This window comes from Pongo abelii, chromosome 11, assembly GCF_028885655.2.
Source record: "Pongo abelii isolate AG06213 chromosome 11, NHGRI_mPonAbe1-v2.0_pri, whole genome shotgun sequence".
Taxonomy (NCBI): Eukaryota; Metazoa; Chordata; class Mammalia; order Primates; family Hominidae; genus Pongo; species Pongo abelii.
Window position 1 is genome coordinate 125,730,100 of NC_071996.2, and position 17,967 is coordinate 125,748,066.

Sequence of the window (17,967 nt, forward strand, 5' to 3'; positions counted from 1 at the left end):
GAAGCGACCTTGATCCGAGCTGGGCTTGGCTGCCGTCAGATCACCAATGTCAGGGAGCCGATGCCCTCCAAGTCCCCCAGCAAGTGCGCCGCCCAAGGAGCCACCGCTTACCTCGCTCGCTCAGGATGCCGTCGATGCTGTGTTTGGCCTTCTTCTCGCTTTCCTCTGCCTCCTTCCTCTCCAAGTCGGCCTCCTCCTCTTCACCTTTCCCGAATTTACTCCTCAGGATGCGGCTGATGGAACTCACTGGGGGCGGGAGGAGGAAGGAAGCAAGGGAGTTCACATGGTTGAGACAAGCGGGGCTGTGCGGGAAGGATCCCCCCCCCCCCGCCATCAAACCAGGGCCCTAGAGCCTCTGCCCCGCACTGCTCGGGTGTCTCCTTCTGCATCTCTGGACATCCTCATCCTTCTCCAGCCCGCTCATCCTGCCACTCAAACCTCTCTCCCTATTATCTGTATCTCGGTACTGAAAGACGGAACCTGGGAAAACCGTGCCTCCAGTTAGGGCCGGATGCCATCTTTGGCCCTCGATTCTGGGCAGGAAGCATTTCCCTTCTTGGACTCAGAAGACCGGGCTCTAGGTCTCCAACCTAAGAGAATTCTCCCACCAGCCCACCGGGTACCCTCCTTCCTCCCCACCTGAATGCATGGATCCTGCGGTTCGCCTTAAGGGAGGAAGAACCAAAGCTGACTTGTCCGCGCTCCCCCCCAACCTCCCTGTAAATCAAGTTTGTTTTTTTCTTTTCTTCCCCCCCCCCTTTTTTTTTAAGGCTATAAAGGGTTTAAATTTTCAACTGCAGAATCGTTTCCTATTGTAAAAATCAAAAGAAAATGCACTCTCTCCCACTTATTTTTTCCAGATTCCAGTCTGGTAAACAAATCCATGCTCTGAAATATATGTTTCTCCAGAGGGAAAAGGGAGTTTCCTTTTAATTAAAAACAAACCCTCCCGTGCGCCCTCTCGCTGGCCCCGTGCTCGCCCCTCTTCTCCCTCCGCCTCCCCCAGGCTGCCGTGGCGGGGGGCTCCGGACAGTCCCTGAGACTCTCGGGAGAAATCGGGGCCGTTGTGGAAGCCTCCACGGCTTTGCGCACACGGCAAAGTCCCTCCCGGCGCGGGCCCCATCTCCCTTCTGTTGGGGTTACCAAAACGTTTGTTTCTCTTTAAAAGGGAACATCAATATTAATAAACGCTCTGCCTCCGCCTCACGTTTCCTGCCCTGCCTCCTCGACAGAAATCTTTTTTGGGGAGTCCTCAGCGGTGGTCTCGCCATCCTCCGCCCCCAGGACAAGCAGCTCACCCCTCCCTCCATAAAGTGCCAAGAACACCGGGTTGGTAAATATTTCAGGGCCTCGGGAGAGGCTACCTCCCAATAGCTGAGATCGATAATTGGGGTGATTACGTCTGGGTCGACGTGCCGGGGTAATAGCGACTGACTGTCGAGCCTCGGGGAGACGTTAATGGGCCTAGTACCTGAGGGCACGGTGTTTCGATCACAGACCGCGTCCTTGAGTAATTTGTCTCGGATTTCCCAGCTGAACATGCCCGGGTTCTCTCTTTTGTATTCCTCAATTTTCTTCTCCACGTCAGGCGTTGTCACCTGCTTTAAGAGAACAGGCGGGCAGGCGTTGGTACCCGGTACCCTGGGCCAGGTGGCGGCGGCCCCACCGCCTCTAGGCCTGTCGGGATGCTCCTCCCTGAATCCTCTGTGGAGGTCCCCCTTTGTGAGCAAAAAGACCTCAACTCTCCGAGGCATTTTAGAAAGGGGCAGACAAGAACACATTCCATCCCATCCCAGAGCAGCCTGGGAAGCCTCTACCTCCCCCAGACAAGCCCCAGACAACCGGCATAAATCCAGAAGAATTATAACATCTTGATGGGGATGGGGTGGGATTATGCTTTCTCATCCCTGGAAATAAGGCAACTGCTTACACAGAACCAACATGAAAACGAAACTAAAAAAGAGATGCTTGAAAAAGGAGATGAAAAATCAAGTTAAATCTGCAACTTGTGCTTTTCCAAAGGGATATTTATGCCAAAGTGAAGACTGAAATGTAAAGGTATGTATTTGGGTTTTTAAAACTTCGAGTCGATAACAAATATTAATTAAGAGAGACTGACTCTTCTCTCCACCCCCAATATATATTTTTTAAAAAGAAGAAGAAGGCTCCAAAGATTCTTAGAAAGGCTGTGAAAGGGTTTCAGTACGTGGGAAGGAAGAGGAGGGTGTTTGGAGGTCTTCGGTTTACCATAACCCTCTTGATTTTGCCCCGTGGCAAGTAGAAGAAAAGACAGACCTTGTGTAATTCCCTCCCACTCAGCCCTAGCTGGTGTGACTCTTTCTTTTTAAAAAGGGAACCAAAATAATTTAAGGGTAGCACCAAACTGCTTATTTTTTTTAATGGAGTCATTGGCTTATTGCAAAGAAAACTGATCACCCTAGTTTTTGACTCATTGAAAACAATTTGCACTGGGGGAGACTGAGGGCGGGGTTTGGGAGACAAACCATTATAAAACCTAAAGAGGTTCCTTACATTCGTTTTGGAAACGACGGTGCCATGGGTGGGAGCCGGGAAGACACTTAGGGAAGAAATCGGCAACAGGTGGGCACATAGACCTTGCCTGCTTTAGGTGTTTATCCATTAAAATAATTTGATGAGGATTCCAAGGCTTATGAGCTTTAAAAAACAAATGTTATTTTTCCTTTGCAAAAAGGCGAGAGCTTTCCCTAAGTGTTCATCAAGAAGTTTCCAGGGCGCGCGCACACAAACACACACACACCCCTTTACACACCTTCACAGACCTCAGAAATAACTCATTAGAGAGCCCCAGATGTCAGCCGTTGCCCCCCGCGCCCGCTCTTCCCCAACACAGGGGACCACAGTCTGGGAGCCAGGAGGGCAAGGCCCGCCAGCTCACCTTGGGCTTGCTGCCGCCGATGGCACCCGGACGTATGGAGCCGGTCTCCTGGTACCTGCACAGGATCTTGGAGACGCAGCCGTGGGACACGCGCAATTGGCGCGAGATGACGCAGGGCCGGATGCCGTGATGGGCCATCTCCACGATCTTGTGGCGGATGTGGTTGGGCAGCGGCCTGCCGTTGATAAAAACGCCGCCGAGCTGGTTGACGCGACCCTGGCCGAGGGGAGTGGACACTGTGGGAAGGTGAAAAAGAGAAGCAAGGGAAAATCACTGGAGGGAAATAAAAAGCAAAGAACAGCAGCATGTAATTTCGCAGTCTTCTGGCCTATCCTCATGCTTACAGCACCAACACTGAAACTGCTCGACATCGGACTACCAGACCCAGACCACATTTCAATCACATTTGTTCAAATTATTCAGCAATATAGCACATGTAATCTTGTGTAAAGACAGCAAGTGGGGCAAAATAATTCTCCCCAGAGAAAGCGTCTTCCCCTTCGGGCCCGGGAGGAGTGGCAACTTAGGAGACCCTGCAGCTGGTAGAGAGTCTAGCTGGCTCTAGAAACAGCCTCCTGGTGAAGAGAAGTTCACCCAGAAGCTGGCCTTGATGAACTCTGCTCCCACCGATCCCTGTCCAATTGGGATCGCTCCCTTTCTAAGGGATTTGGGCCAGCTGATAGCCCTTGGGGTTTCTAGCCAAAAGTGCAGCAGCCAAGGGTCAAAGAGGGTCCAGAAAGGAGGCCCAAGCAGCAGTGCCTGTGTCACCTGTTACATCTTGGGACAGAGACCACAGCAGCGGCAGGGCTGCTCCTGGGCCCCCTAGCCCCCATTCTTGCTCTGGGTGTTACATTCTACTCTAGGCTGGGTGTGAAGGGGGTAGTGGGGGGGGGGCGATGAGCATCTCTGCTGGGGCGCCCTAACCTGGAAAACCATTGAAAAGGGCTCAGGCTTGCAAGGCGTCCTGCCTCCCCGGGATTCCCAGAATCTTCAAGTGGACTGAAAGGCGACTCCTAAGCAAGTTATAGAAACTTCTAGATGCTATTTGAGATAAATAGAATTCTAATTTATTTAATTATTCTAAAAATTCCAATCACAGTGGCGCGGCGTTAGCCACCACAACTTTGCAGGGCAAAAAAAAAAAAAAATGCTTCCTGAACGAACATATGTTTCACAAGTGTGGGCGCAGCCGGGACAATTTCGAGACAATTTCGAATGGACAAATTGCGGAGAAGTTGCTTCTGCCGCTCAGAAGCCGGTTCACCTCCTTCTCCACCGCGGCATTTCCAAAACAACAGGGGCAAGTCGCCCCGGCCCGCTGCAGGCCTGGCCGCCCAGCTCCGCCAGGATTTGCAGAGAGCAGCGCGCTCCATTTGCAGAAAGGAAATCGAGTAGGTCCTCGCCCCCGACTGGTGCTTCTTGGGGTGTGGGATGCCCGGGGAATGGGCTTCCTGGAAGCACCAAAGGAGCCTGCGGAGCCTGGGGATGGGGTGAGGCAGCCGGTCCCAGGCCCTGGGATCCAGGCGGCGCGCTGAGGCCCTCCCTTACCTTCCAGCGGGAACCCGCTGCGCGGGTAGTTCTGCCCCGGGCCCGGCCGCATCATCCTGGGCACAGCACCGGCCAGCGTGGTCATCCTGGGGGCAGCTTCGCTCGGAAATTATATCCAGGTGAAGGCGAAACGGAAAGGCGAGTGCGGCGCGGGTGACCTTCGGGAACTATCCGGAGAGTGGAGAGCCCCTCCCCAAAACGGCTGGAGAGAGAGGGAGGGACGCGGGGAGGGGGGCTGTCGGTTCCTAGTCCAGAGGCCGGAGCTGGAACCCGGGAAGGGGCAGGACGGGGAGGCCCCGGAGTCCAGGATCCCGAGCCCAGGGCGGAAAAGTTTGGTACGAGTCTGGGCAAATGTTCCAGCGACTGGGGTCCCTGAAAAGGGGGCTCAGAGAGCCACGGCGAGCCGGGGAGCCTGGTGAGGAGGGAGCGCGGCCTGCCTGAGTCTCCTCCTGTGGTGACACCGAGTGCGGGGATCCGGGCTCGGGAGCATTTATTAGTTCTTTTACCCAAAGCTTGGTCAGGAGCCCTGAGCTGCGATTGGCCGACGGGGAGACCGTCCCGGGTGGCGGAGACACGCGCTGATTGGGCAACAGCGGCCACTTTCTCTTCCCATCTCTGGTGGTGCCGAGGCCTCTGCTGGCCCCGAGGGGGACCCGCGCTGCGCCCCTTGCCCAGGAGAGAAGGGTGGCCCGGTGGAAACTGAGAGAGACAGCCCCAGGGAGATGGCAGTTGCTGAGGGCGGAGAAGTCTCTGTCTCTCTGTCTCTGTCTGTCACTCTGTGTGTGTGTGTGTGTGTGTGTGTGGGTGTGTGTCTTTCTCTGATCTCTCTTTCCTTGACTTTCTATTTCTCTCTCTGTCTCTTTCTGTGCCTCTGTGTGTGTGTGTCGCTCAGCGTCTATTCCTCTTGTTATTTCCTGTGTCTCTCTATATGTCTCATTTTTTCTACCTGTAGGTCTCGCTCTCATTTCTCTTGGCTTACTGCCACTGGAGGTGGCACAATTCCAATAAGAAGGCATCTGGGCCCCCAGACATATTTAGCTTTCCTTCCTGTGGTCAGTGCCCCTTGGCCTAGGCTTGTTAAGGGGTCCTCCCTGTGGGGTTCCTCCCGGGAGGAGTCCAGAGTGCGCTGATGTTCTTTTGTCTTCTCCGTCTGCAAGCGGGGCTAGTTTGAAGCACAGGCAGCCGTCGCTAGGCCCAAGCACTCGTTAGTTGAAGGCTGGGGGTATGGGGGAGGGTGCAGAAAAAAACCTGGCTCCTCTTCTTGATGTAAAAACCGCTCTGGCAAGCTGCGGTTCTAAATCTCTACGTATACATCCCCGATGCGTCGACAGAGATGTGTCTATATGTTAAAGTTTTGCCCGGGTGCAGCGTTTGTTCTCAGGAATTTATTATGGCATTCAGACTAAACTGCTGGAAAAATAAAAGGAACGAAGTCTTGGCTAGGAGCTGAAGTGTCCCCAGCAGGATATGACGCCAGGAGTGTTGTAAAGACTGTCTGTCCTTAGAGAAGGTACCATTGTGCATAGCCTTTTATTTATAACTTGGTAAGTGCCAGCGAACTCGCCTCCTTTACACCCCCGAGTGCCAGCCCCGCGCTCTGCACTGCGCTTTATTCGCTGGAGTCTATTCAGGGACTGTCACTCCGGGGCCGCGAGGTATTCAGGGCCTTAATCAATCAAAAGGATGAGAATCGGGCAGGTTTTTCCCTTTGAAATAAAGGAAACAATGACTTCTGGGCTTCAAGTTCCCCCTTTTCCTTTTACGATTTTTGAATTTTTCCTGCCCCTGGAGGGAGTTCTCCACTCCTCTCTCTCTGTCCCCCTCCCCCACCTCCTTTGACAGTTTTGACGTGAACTCGGGCCCTCAAACCTACTTCCCCATTCCCTAATTAAGGCAAACTCAGAAGGCAAGATGTAGGGGTGTGTGGGGTATAGCTGCTCAGCAATCCACAAGTTGGCCCTTTAAAAACCCACCCACCATTGGGGAAAACACGCAAGATTTCAGCCTGCCTGATGCCAGAAGGCTTGGTTGACCCTCAGAGCCACGGAGACAGGTCTCAGGAGACTCCCAAAAATGTCTGGACCCATGAAGGAGGCATGTGCCATGTTTAACCTGGTTTTACATAAAATGATTCAATTTTTCAAGGGGATAATTTTCTTACTTTGTTTTTAAGGAGTTGGGGCCACCAAAGCCTGTGTCCGTATGTTTTAAGCCACTTCTCAGCGATAGCTAGGCTTTTTCCAAGTTTTCTTCTTCCCAAAGGTTGAGCAGAGTCGACAGAGCGCTTTCTGGGGTCAGCGGTAATCGCTGGATGAAGGAGGTACCCGAAGTGTAATTTCAAGAAGGCAAATGTAGGCTCATCTCTCAGCTAAAATAAACTCTGGGACCCCGCGAGCAGTTAAAGAACATCTAGGGCTGAGTCTCATTTGTTTTTGAGCCGGAGGCTTGGTCTCCAAGCCCTCCCAGCTTCCACCGGTCCCTTTCCTGCCGGGAGTTTTGAGCTGGCAGATGCTGGAGGGAGGCGCTTGCTGCAAGATTCCTTCTCCCGGTCCGGTAGACTGCAGAGTCCGCGGGACCATTGAACGGAGGTACTGCAGGCTGAGCTGGGTCTTAAGTGCCCATGGGGGCTGGTTCATAAACTAGCCGTCACTTGCTATAAACATGTACAAATGGAGGTCACGAGGATGTGGGGGTGCTGGGGACCTAAAGCTCCGGAATCAGGAGGCGACTCATTTTCTCTCCTTTCCGGCCTCTTTCTCTTCTGCGGAGCGCTCTGAGGTTCATATGTACCCAGATGATCAGCTCGGCCCTTCTCCACCGGGCAGTGGCCAGAGGTCCCCCGAGACCCAGAGAGGGATGGGTGCGCACCCTTAGGCTCTGGACAGCTGGGCCACATCCAAAGACTTCATGAATCTAAATTTCTTGTGGCCTGTGTCCCCGAAGTCCGACCTGGGATGGCCAGGACAGCAAAGTTGGCTGAGGCTGCCCGGCCTAGGGTGCCCGCACGTCGCCAAACCTAACCCGGCTTAGAGCCGGGGACTCCGCAGAACAGGGCGCAACAGGTCTCAGGAATGCCGGGTGATTCCAGTCACTCTTTCTCTATCTCCGAGGCTTGGGCTTCCCCTTTATTTCTTTCTGAAGTCTCTCCGGAGCCCAAGCCACCCCACCCCCAAACCCCGCAGCTGGATGGGAATCCGGGCCACTTCCCTATCCGGAGCCGATGGGCCAAGGAGTCCTGGTGCCAAATTTGGCCTCGGTACAGGCGCTAATTGGTAAAGGGATGACCCAGCGGTGGGGCTTGGAAGGCGAGGACCCACGCCGTGCATCCTTGAACCCTGGTTTGGGAGGCAGTGGCTTTTCCCCAGGCTAACAAATTACCCAGAAAGCATCAGTGGGACTCTCCACAACGGTGTTGTGAACGAGTGTAGCGTCCACTCACGCTCTGTGCACGTTCGAAATGAAACTGGAGCCTTGAAGACAATATTTGAATAATTTGACCAAAAAAAGAAAAAAAAGTGGGCAGGAGAGATAGCTTCTGTTGTCCCCTCTGCGCCTCTGTCTCCAGTTTCAGAGACACTGCAGGTGAAAATAACAGCAGACTGGCTGTCCAAGCCTGGGTGGAGCATGCCTTTGTTAGCTTGAAGGTTCTCCCTCGCAGCCCTTTTGGATGCGTGCGTCTACAGCCCAGTCGCTCTTGGGTGACTTCGGCCTGGGCTGTGAAGCACCCTTCAGCGCACAGCCTCCGCACTTGGGGACACTGGCACAAGGGTTTTATGGCCCGTAGACTTCACAGGGCCTCTGAGGGATGACTTCATACTCAGCCAGACACAGGTCTTAAGAGGAAATTATGATCTATGCAAAATAATGTCCCTGACCTAGTGGGGAGCGGGGGAGGCGTCTGCCACCCAGGCCTTTTTCGTCCTGTCTGAAGGGCCGAGCTCTGGCAGGCTGACATGGTCGAGCACAGAAGCCCCTGGCCACCCGCCCGGCCCCAGGCGTGACTCTCACGATGCAGTAAAAGTTGGGCAAACGCCGAGAAACCCTCAATCCCACAGAAAGGCTTCCGGGGGCTCACGGGGAGGACATCAAAACGCCAGGTTCGTGATCATGAGCTTCCGGTCCGGATGTGATGATACAGGATTGGTGAATGCCCGGGTTAAACCCGTGGTCCTTCGCAGCCGCTGCCTCAGTGACCGTCATTAGGCCCCCCGCAGTTATTTGTCAAAAGCCTTGGCGCCGCTCTTCTCCCCATCGAAAAATCAGTCGGGATAAGTTCGGATTAAGGGACTAGATGAGGATGTGGACATCTGATTGAAACAGTATAGGCCAGCCGAAGTGGATTTGCTCCTTCAGCTGGGGGAGCCCCAGGGAACGTGTGAGCGGGTTTACAATAAAGGACATATGGTTTGTGGGAAGAAAGAAAGGGAGAAGGAAAATAGGAAAGGAAAAAGAAAAGAGGGAAAGAAGAGAGAGGTACTTTTTTTTTTTTAAGGCAGTGAGGGAGGGAGAGAAGAATAAATCTCACAGCAGCTGGTCTCCTAGTTCATTTGGGTCTGAGAAAATTATTTTTAGGCAAACAAGGAAGACAAGATTCCGCAGCCCGATTCTCCAGGGCGGGGGGAAAAGGGTGTCTTGTAAAAAATAAGAGTAAGTCCTGTCTAATCTTCCAAAAAATGTTCTGCTCAATTAGGTAAAAGTTCATGGTGGGGTGGCGATGATGTTTAGAAGAGAAATTCTTCGGTAACTGCTCTTTGGTGTGTGTATTCGGGGAGTGTGTGTATTCGGGGTGTGTGTATGTGTGTGTGTGAAAGAATCTGGTGTGTGTGAAAGGGGTAAGGGTTGAAGGGCCTTATTTAGCTGGGGGACCGTCTTGTATTGGGGGCGGGCAGCCTAGGCCTCGGAAAAACCAGAAAATCTGATCTGTGAGGAGGCAGGTGAAGGCTGTGAGTGAGGTGGGGGCGGGAACAGAGTTGGAGGAAGTGAATAAAAGAAACCTTGGGGTCCGTTGGTTTCCTTGACTCCTGGAGCAAAAAAGTAGGCGAGTGACCACTCCAGGAACTCCTGCCTCCGGGAGCCGGTACACAAAGAGCTGGGGCTGTGCGTCCTGCTCTTGGCGGAGGAGGGTACTGGGCAGGGGGAACTAACAGGTCTTTCTTTCGCTCGGATCAGGACTGGACTCCTGACTCCACGCGGTCCCAGCTCCTGAACCAGCGCAGTTAGTCTCAGCCGCTTCTCAACCTGGGTCTCTTAGTAAATTTGTCCTCGAGATGGATTTCAGCGGCAGAGAAGAGGGGCCGGTGACGCGAGGAGCAAGAAAAGAGAAACATGGGAGACGAATGTTCAAACCCAGATCTCCTCGCTGAGCCTGGAAGCTCGCCACCGTGGGATCACGGGAACCAGAGGCAAGAGGCTGCTAATGAGTCCAGCACCCCGCGTTCCTCGGGTTTTAAAAGCAAAAAAAAAAAAAAAAAAAGCACACCTGGGGCCAGAGACTGCACAGCCAACTAAACGGAGTAAACGCAACAGGTGGAGGAGGTAGAGTTGTCAGGGGCCAAGCCGGGAGCGATCTGGCCAGTTCTTGGGGAGCGCGGACCTGGGACTGCAGAGAGGCGTTTTGAAGAGTGCTGCGCGCACCTGCCTCTCGGAGATATCCAACTCCACTCGGGCGTCTCCTGAGAGCGCACAGTCCACAGACCCCGGGAGGGCTGCCCACCCTAGGACACGTCCTCTCCCGACCACTCACTCTTTCAAAATTGGGGAAGAGGCGGAGGAGAAGAAAAAGAAGAAAGAGAGAGAGAGAAGAAAAGAGAGGAAGAAGGAAAGAAATTTTAAAAAATAATAAAAGGAGGGAAGAATGGAGGGAAAACGCGGGGGAGGGAACAGGGGAGAAACTCTCATCACCACAACCAAAGCAGGACGCCTAAGCTTCCTGAATTTCTACACATGACTTGCATTAAGTTCCTTCCTAGACCTTAAACTTTTTCGTCTCCCGTCACCCAAGAAAACACCCATTTCCTCTTTTAAATAAAGTTTCTTTTTCCGGAGATGAACCTTTAAACAAGTCGTAGGTTTGGGAGCGAGGGACAGGAGAATAATTTTGATCCAGAACTTTGGAGATTGGAGAACCAGGTGGACAAATTCCAAAAAGATGAAAACTGACCATCTCCGACACACAAACCCATCGAAAGGGGCCACCGAGACCTGTTGATTAGCTGGAGGGAGCACGCAGCAGAAGTGCAGACCCCTCGCTAACCCGCCAACCTCCCAGAGCCCTCTTGCAGAAAGCTGCCCGGCTCCCCCACGGTGGCCCTGCGCGCGCACCATCCTCCCGGTCTCTCTTCTTCGCCCCGGAAAACTCTGTGAGGGGCACTCCAGCCTCAGCCGGGCTAAGAGTTAAGACAAGTAGCCCCAAGAGGAAGGAGCCTCAGAGAGCCTTTCTTCCTGTTCTTCTTCGTCTTCTTTTTTTTCTAAACGAAATCTAATACTATCTGGCTGCAAAAATATATTATCACCGGCTCTGAGCCTAAGAGATTAACATTTGGGTATGTAGGAAATGTAATCTGCATGGCTAATTGATTCTCAGCGTATCAGTTTAAAGGATAAAGATCGATATCTACATGATGGATATTGTATTAATAGGGGCATAAATAAAGGCCGAAGAGTCGTTACCAAAACCTTTGAAGCCGCTTTTCGGCTCTCGGGCCCTCCACGCGGCCAGTGGGTCTCTCCCACCTCCCCGCCCCCAGCTCCTGCTGGGCAAGGAGCGTTTGCTTCCCCCTCCAACCCGGGAACAGGGTGGAGGAGTCTACGGTTAAAGCGAAAGTGTGTTTCACTGCGGCAACGCTAGGGAAAGGAGGTTCTTTTTTCCTGGGCTGCAGCAGGTGGACAGTAAGGCCCGAGAAAATGTAGTATTTTAACAAAACGCACCACTCCCAGAAACACACGTATACGACCCACACAGGGACACAAACAACCACACATGTACACACACACACACACACACACAATCACGCAGGGCGGGGAGGGTTGTCAGCGTTCCCTGAGCGCCCTTTGGCCTTAGAGACACGGAATAAATGCTTCTTTCCATCCCTCGGCCCCCTCCCAGAGGGCAGCGACGAAAGCCCTGGCCGAGTCCAAGAATCGGTGATCTGGGCTCCTGGAAGTACCGCCTAGATGGGGTAAGGACCGGGAAGGATCAGGAGGCTCTGCGGGAAGTGTGCGGGGCTGGGGGGCGGGGGTGCCCGCCAATGTCCGCAGAGGGCAAGGAGGCCCACTCGAGGAGGGGTGGATGCAGATAGAGTTGAGTGGGGCCCTGAGCCCCAGGGAGTGAGGCCCGGTAGATCTCGGGGCGAGGGGAACAGGATGGGGTACACTTGATCCGGAACAAGAACGCCTCTGCCGGGCGGTTGCCCGTTAGTCCCGGATCCCAGAGGCCGCTTCACCACTGAGCCCGAGCCGCCGAGGGAGTTTTCCAAATGCCAATCAAACACCCTTGGCGCCCCCCTTCTTCATTAATTAAGAGGAACGTTTCGACAAAACCGGCGTAATCTTTATTAATTACGCAGCCCTTAGCACGCCGTTCGCATCAATCACGCCCAAAGTGAAAGCGCAGGGGGCGCCTAATCCCTTCCCAGAGCGCGTTTGGAGACGGAGCCGCGTGGCCGGCGTTTCCACCGTGACTTCCACCTTTCTGGACTCGCCTGGCGCTGGCTGCTTACCCGGCGCGCAGGGAGGCCTTTCCTGAAACACCGGCTGGCTGCGCGCCAGCAGGACCGCTCTAGATTCCCTGACAGGCCGGAAAATACCCCCCACTCACTATTTGAGCACTCGCTCGTACGCAGAAACTCGCACAGGGACTCGCGCGGACACTTCATGGCCCATTTCCTCCGTCCGCTCACCCCCAGGCTCAGTGGGGACCACGCGGTTCTCAGTCCTCCTCTTCCCTAGGACCCTCTAAAAAGGAGCCTGGGGCGAAGTGACAGCGGCAGGCAGAAAACCTCCTGTTGTCCCAGGACGCCCCGAAAAACTGCTCTGGGGGAATGGGGCGGGGAAGACCTTAGAAGTTGTCAGGGCGACCAACTCCTCCCAGGTGACCAGGTTGCCATAAGACCAGCACACTGCTCAGGAGTGAGTTTTGGGGAGAGAGAGGGATCCTCCAGTTATTGCCATAGAGAACCGGGAAAGTTCGCAGGCTCCGGGTCGCAAGTGGGAAAGTTGACTGGAGATTGGGATTAGAGGGGGTGGGTGCAAACTCAGGTTATTTCCGGGCAGCCCCGCAGCAGTCTTGTCCGCTGAAGGCAGGTTATCCTGGGCTTTCAACAGAAAACGCCTTGGGGCAGGGTGTCCTGTGCGACCACCTCTCTCAGCAAAGCAGGGTTTGGCCTCTTGGCCTGACCTTGCTCCCTAGTCCCACCCTATACTAGTAGGTCCTAACCTTTCTGCGCTTTGAGCCTGGACCATCGTCCCTTCAAGAGATTCTACTGGTTAAAAAAAAAAATTATAAAAGCTGGATCAAGCTTGGCGTCGGAGGTCTGGCCCTCAGCTGATTCCCACCCTAAAGGACTGGCCTGCCCACCCTCACGTCCTCGGGCGCCCTTGGCTCGAGGGCCTTTCGGAGCCTCCCCGGGAAGCAAAAAGTCGCACCGTACACTGAGCCTTTCCTTCGAGCGCGCTGCCGAGTGCTACTGAGCCCCAGCACGCAGCCTTGGGCACCCGGTGGCCTGCGAAGGAACCTGCCTCATTGTGCTGCTTGGGCTGCACTAGAGGAGACGAGAGTGCCTGTGGGAGTGGCCCACGAACACCACCCGCCAGGGTTTAGCAGCGCCTGGAGCACCTCCCTCTTCCCTGCTGTTTCCTTGGTGCCAGAGCTGGGCACACTCCGGTGTCCGGCATTCTCACATTCAATCATTCATTCTCCCTCTGAAAGTTCTCAGGCTCCTTTGCTCATGGGTCATCTCCTGGACCTGAGGCACCTGCGAACCTTGCGGGTCACCAGATTATTTTATTGTCCCTCTCTTCCCCCACTGAATCGTCGGCCGGGCTAGTCTTCCGGTTTCGCCTGCAGTCGATCGCACTCTGGCACACGTGGCCTTTCACTTATTCTACATACACTTATTGAGCTTCTACTACGTGCCGTTCCGAATGCTGGCGCCACAGGAACGAAACAGACTAAAGTCTTTGCCCTGGCAGAGCTGATGGTCTAGAAAATAGCAAAAAATAATATAGAAATGCACCCTGTCAAGAGACTGGTTGTAAGACTGAGGCTCAGCTCTGGAGAAGCTTGAAGGACCAAGGGTGGGGTAGTGAGTGGGCGGGTATGAAAGGCTGAGGTGCAGTTGATATTTCAGCAGGAGTGGTCTGGGCAGGCTCTACGGAGCTGTAGCTCCTTGCAGAGAAGGGAGAGGAGGAAGGAGTGTTGGCTGAAGGAAAGGCAAGGACGCAGGAAAGTGATGAAACCATGTAGTCCACAACATTTTAGTGAATGCCTACTGTGCTGTGGCAGTCTGAGGTCCTGGAAAACTCCTGGTAGGGCCTGGGCAGCCAAATCTGCAGATATGCTTCCCTCCAAAAGAGGTAGTGCTTGCCTCCTCTGGGGGCCCAGCATCTCTCTAGATGTTTCCCATTGTCTTCTTTGGGAAGATATTTCAAAACGGCTATGGGAGCGGTGACAAGGGGACTGAACCTTCTGTTGGACCGGCTGAGGATCCCTTGAGCTCTGTTCCTCTCACCACCTCCAGGGGTAGGGTAGTTGTCACCGCTGACATGCCAGAGGTATGAGATGCCTCCCTTCCAGTGATCGTGGCTCAAAAATCCAGGATGGACCTGGGCCTCTTCATCTAGCCCCCATCGGCTGAAAAGTGCATTTTTATTTGACAGAAAATGACAGCGCACCTTCTTGGTGTCCAGATCCCCACTCTACGGGACCTGTCACTCCCTTTTCCCATAGGAGAGGAAACTCCCTCCAAGGCAGGGGAGATGTTGGGAAAGCCAGGAGCGCCCTGCTCCACATTGTGGCGGCAAGTTTGTGTTTTCCTCCTGGGTGATTCGGAGGAGCTACTACCACTTTGGCAGTGGGAGGGGTGGGGAAGACTCCTCTTTCCAGATAATCCAGAGGAGCCCAAGGCCCTAAAGAACCAGTCGTCATTCCTTGGCTGGTATTTCTGTGAGATAAATGGAAAATAAACCAGCAGGAAGAATTCAGGAGGAAATATTTTCAAAAGGTTTCATAAGTTATTACAAAGTCTTTGAACACATCTATGAAAGTCTAAGAAGTTTGGGACCAAGGAATGCAACAGATGAAGTGGAGGCAACAGTGTGAACAGTGTGTTGCCCTGCAGTAGAGGCTTGAAAAAAGACCATGGATTTTCTTTCTTTTTTTCCTCCTTTCTTCTTTCTTTCTCTTTCTTTGTTTTTCTTTCCTTCTTTCTTTTGTTTTCTTGTTCTTCTTCTTGTTCTTATTCTACTACTTTTTCTTCCTCTCTCTCTTATCTCTCTCTCTCTCCCCCCCCCCCCCGCCCCCGCTTTCTTTCTTGAGATGGAGTCTCAAGGCTGGTCTTGAACTCTTGGTCTCAAGCCATTCTCCCACCTTGGCCTCCTAAAGCCACTGTGATTATAAGAATGAACCACCATGGACACCTGACTACGCTACAGATTTCTCAGAGCAATATGCAGAAGTGCTTCACAGTCAAAGAGAGCAGTACTTACTTATCACAAGAACTACTGATAAAGTAAAACCTACCAATAAATAACTTAGAGCTGCTCATCAGGGAAGTAAACAGAAACCTATACTGGTGGAAGAGGTGAGAAGGCCCATGTTGAAAGGGAATCTTCGTGGCATCTCCAGACCTAATCTTCATATCTCCAAAGCAATCCAAAGAGGTTCCCAGAAAGACCAGGTACCTCTGTCATAATGGGGACATGAGAATCATGCCTGTAATAGAAGATAATCTCTGGTCCCTCAGTACAAGGTCACATGATAGGGGCTTTGCTCTACTCTTCCGCTTGGTGAAGCAGTTTGACTTTCAGAAGAGCAAACTGTGTGGCTTTCACTGGAGGAGGATGACTCAGGAGTGCAGGAGCCAGACCACAGGACATTCAAAAGCAGGGTGGCAGAAAAAATCAGAGAAGCTTTCCAAGCTCAAAAAGCAGGAAAGTCCTAGGAATGGATAATCTTAGAGACAGAAAAAAGGAAAAACTCCTGGAAAAAGAGAGGATTGCTCCAAACTGAAAAGAACGATGGAGGAAGAGAGAGAGAAATAGAGGGAGGCATCAAATATCAGAATATAATTACTAAGATATTTCTGATAAAATGAATCCTAACTGATGTTCTACATGGAATCCAGGTGGTATATTACACTAGGCAACAATGAATGATCATTTCCAATTTGAAGGACACATTTGCACTGGGAGAACTGATCTGCATCCCCAATTCACTCTTCCATAATAGGGGAAAAAGATATTAGAAAGGAAAATGCAATATTTATGATCCTATCATGGGCTAGACAAATTACATATACCCTTACTTTATACTGACTTAAGAAAAAACCTATTTGTTTTGCTCCCAAGGTTTTAAAATAAATCGAGTTTGGACTTTGCCTGCTCAAACCTTGCAAAAGTGCAGAAAAATAGGAGAAAAGGTGAAGGTAAATAAATCAAATACTTGGAATAAAACCTTTTAAAGTAGAAGTCACCGAAGTGCCAGGATGGGGGAATCAGGGAAGAAGATGCCACTTATGTCCTGCTTAGCATTACAAACACCTTTCACCTGTCTCAGTCTCTGTCCTGGGAATCAGACGACTCTCTTCATGAGATTTCTCTGAGGACATTTTGGTGTCTTGGGGCTGGCAACATGAGAGCTTGGAGGGCCTGCTGTTTTTTGGTCCTGCTGCGAGGGGTCCCCATCCAAATAAGCTGAATAAGGTATCTCAGGAAAACTAAGGAAATCCACATGTGGTGACAACAGTACTTGAAAATGGTGAATCATAAAAGTATATGTTTATTGAGTGCTTAGTATATAATGGTATTGTTCTCAGTATGTTACAAAGATTCATCTACTTACTGCTCAAATCAATTAGGTTATATCTAGTTAAAATGAGAAAAGGAGGTACAGATAGGTTAATTAACTTGCCCAAGGTCATACAGCTAAGAAGCTGCTGTGTTAGGGTTTAAATCAGGACAAGATTATGTTACCAGTCCTGGTCCGTTAGAAAGTACTAGTTTTCTACTACTTTGATCAGCCTCGGAAACATGAGGTCTGGAAGCTACCTAAATGCTTCATCTTTCATTGTTTGCCTTGTTGTGGCAGTAAGTAAATGTCAACAAAAGTTACCTTTAATGCCTTCAGGAGACACCAAACTAACTTCTCTCGATTGAAAATAATTTAGAAATTTACTTCACCTCATTTCCCTTTTAAAATACATCAAATAATCCCACTTTAAAGTGCTTCTTTATTTGATTGATTGATTGATTGAGACAGGGTCTTGCTCTGTCACCCAGGCTGGAGTGCAGTGGCTGGATCATAGCTCACTGCAGCCTCGAACTCCTGGGCTCAAGCGATCCTCCCGCCTCAGCCTTCCAGGTAGCTGGGACAACAGGCGTGTGACACCATGTCCGGCTAATTTTTGTATTTTTTGTTAGAGACGGGGATCTCGCTGTGTTACCTAGGCTGGTCTGGAACTCCTGGCCTCAAGCAGTCCCCCGGCATCGGCCCCCTAAAGTGTTGGGATTACAGGTGTGAGCCACTGTGCCCTGCCTAAAGTGTTTGCTCATTTTAAACAACTTTTTTTTTCTTCCCGGGGAGAAAATTTATTAGCCTATATTGCCATGCAGAAAACAACTTGAGACACTTCAGCCTCAACCCTCCGCCTCTAATTCGGTCGGGACAATGGCAGGCGGAAGATGAAGATATAAAGTAAGAATTCCAAGCTTCTTGCCTTCCTGTTACAGCCGATCTGCTCTGCATTTGGAATGCGGCGTCTTTGCGGGCGTTCTGAGTCCTTCCTACTCCGCTGCAAGCCCCGCAGAGAACCTCGCCTTCTTCCCTACCGCCAAGTCTGATTGTGCAGACGTCGTAGAAAATCTGGGATAAGGACTGTGTGGCTGCAGAGGCCGGGTCTTGGGCCCCTGGGCGTGAGGACGCAGGCTCGGCCCCTGGGAAGAAATTTACAAACGCACCTCACGACTCCTAAGGTGTTTCCAAGTCCCCCTCCAACTTTCGTGTCCAGGTCACGCTGCCCCGCCCTCGGACAATGAGAGGGCGTGTCAAGATGCTCTTTGCATCTTTGGAAGCCGAGGGGGAAATAGGAGACTTTCGACGGGGAGCAGGTTTTCGGGAGCCGTTCGGGGCTGAGATTCTCGAACCCCTGCTGGGGGCCAAACGCTCAGGAGAAACCTGGGACTAAACGAAGGCGACTCCCCGCAGGGCGCAGGCACCGTACCCGGCGTTTGTTTTATTCTTAATTTACTTTTTTGGGCACCTCTGCTATTGTTACAAATAAATGCGA

The 17,967-nt window shown here is 52.1% G+C and overlaps 1 protein-coding gene and 1 long non-coding RNA gene across 6 annotated transcripts in view; one reads left to right on the forward strand and one right to left on the reverse strand.

The window, feature by feature from the left end:
- The window catches only part of PAX3 (paired box 3), a 99,147-nt gene extending 93,927 nt beyond the window's left edge, over positions 1-5,220 (reverse strand). For 4 of the 5 annotated variants that reach the window (XM_024243437.3, XM_024243438.3, XM_054549900.2 and 1 more), the window contains exons 1-4: positions 4,466-5,220; positions 2,918-3,153; positions 1,472-1,601; positions 112-246 (exon numbers count right to left, since the gene is read on the reverse strand). In XM_024243437.3, coding sequence (XP_024099205.1) covers positions 112-246; positions 1,472-1,601; positions 2,918-3,153; positions 4,466-4,550 — 586 coding nt within the window. In that variant the 5' untranslated portion in view covers positions 4,551-5,220. The remainder of the gene's footprint in view (positions 1-111; positions 247-1,471; positions 1,602-2,917; positions 3,154-4,465) is intronic. The other variant, XM_009238162.4, reaches the window with a different exon arrangement.
- Positions 5,221-6,024: 804 nt separating this feature from the next.
- LOC100461948 (CCDC140 long non-coding RNA) lies at positions 6,025-13,219 on the forward strand. Its single transcript, XR_010136113.1, has 2 exons — positions 6,025-7,053; positions 9,635-13,219. It is a non-coding gene; the product is annotated as a CCDC140 long non-coding RNA (long non-coding RNA).
- The last annotated feature ends 4,748 nt before the right edge of the window (positions 13,220-17,967 follow it).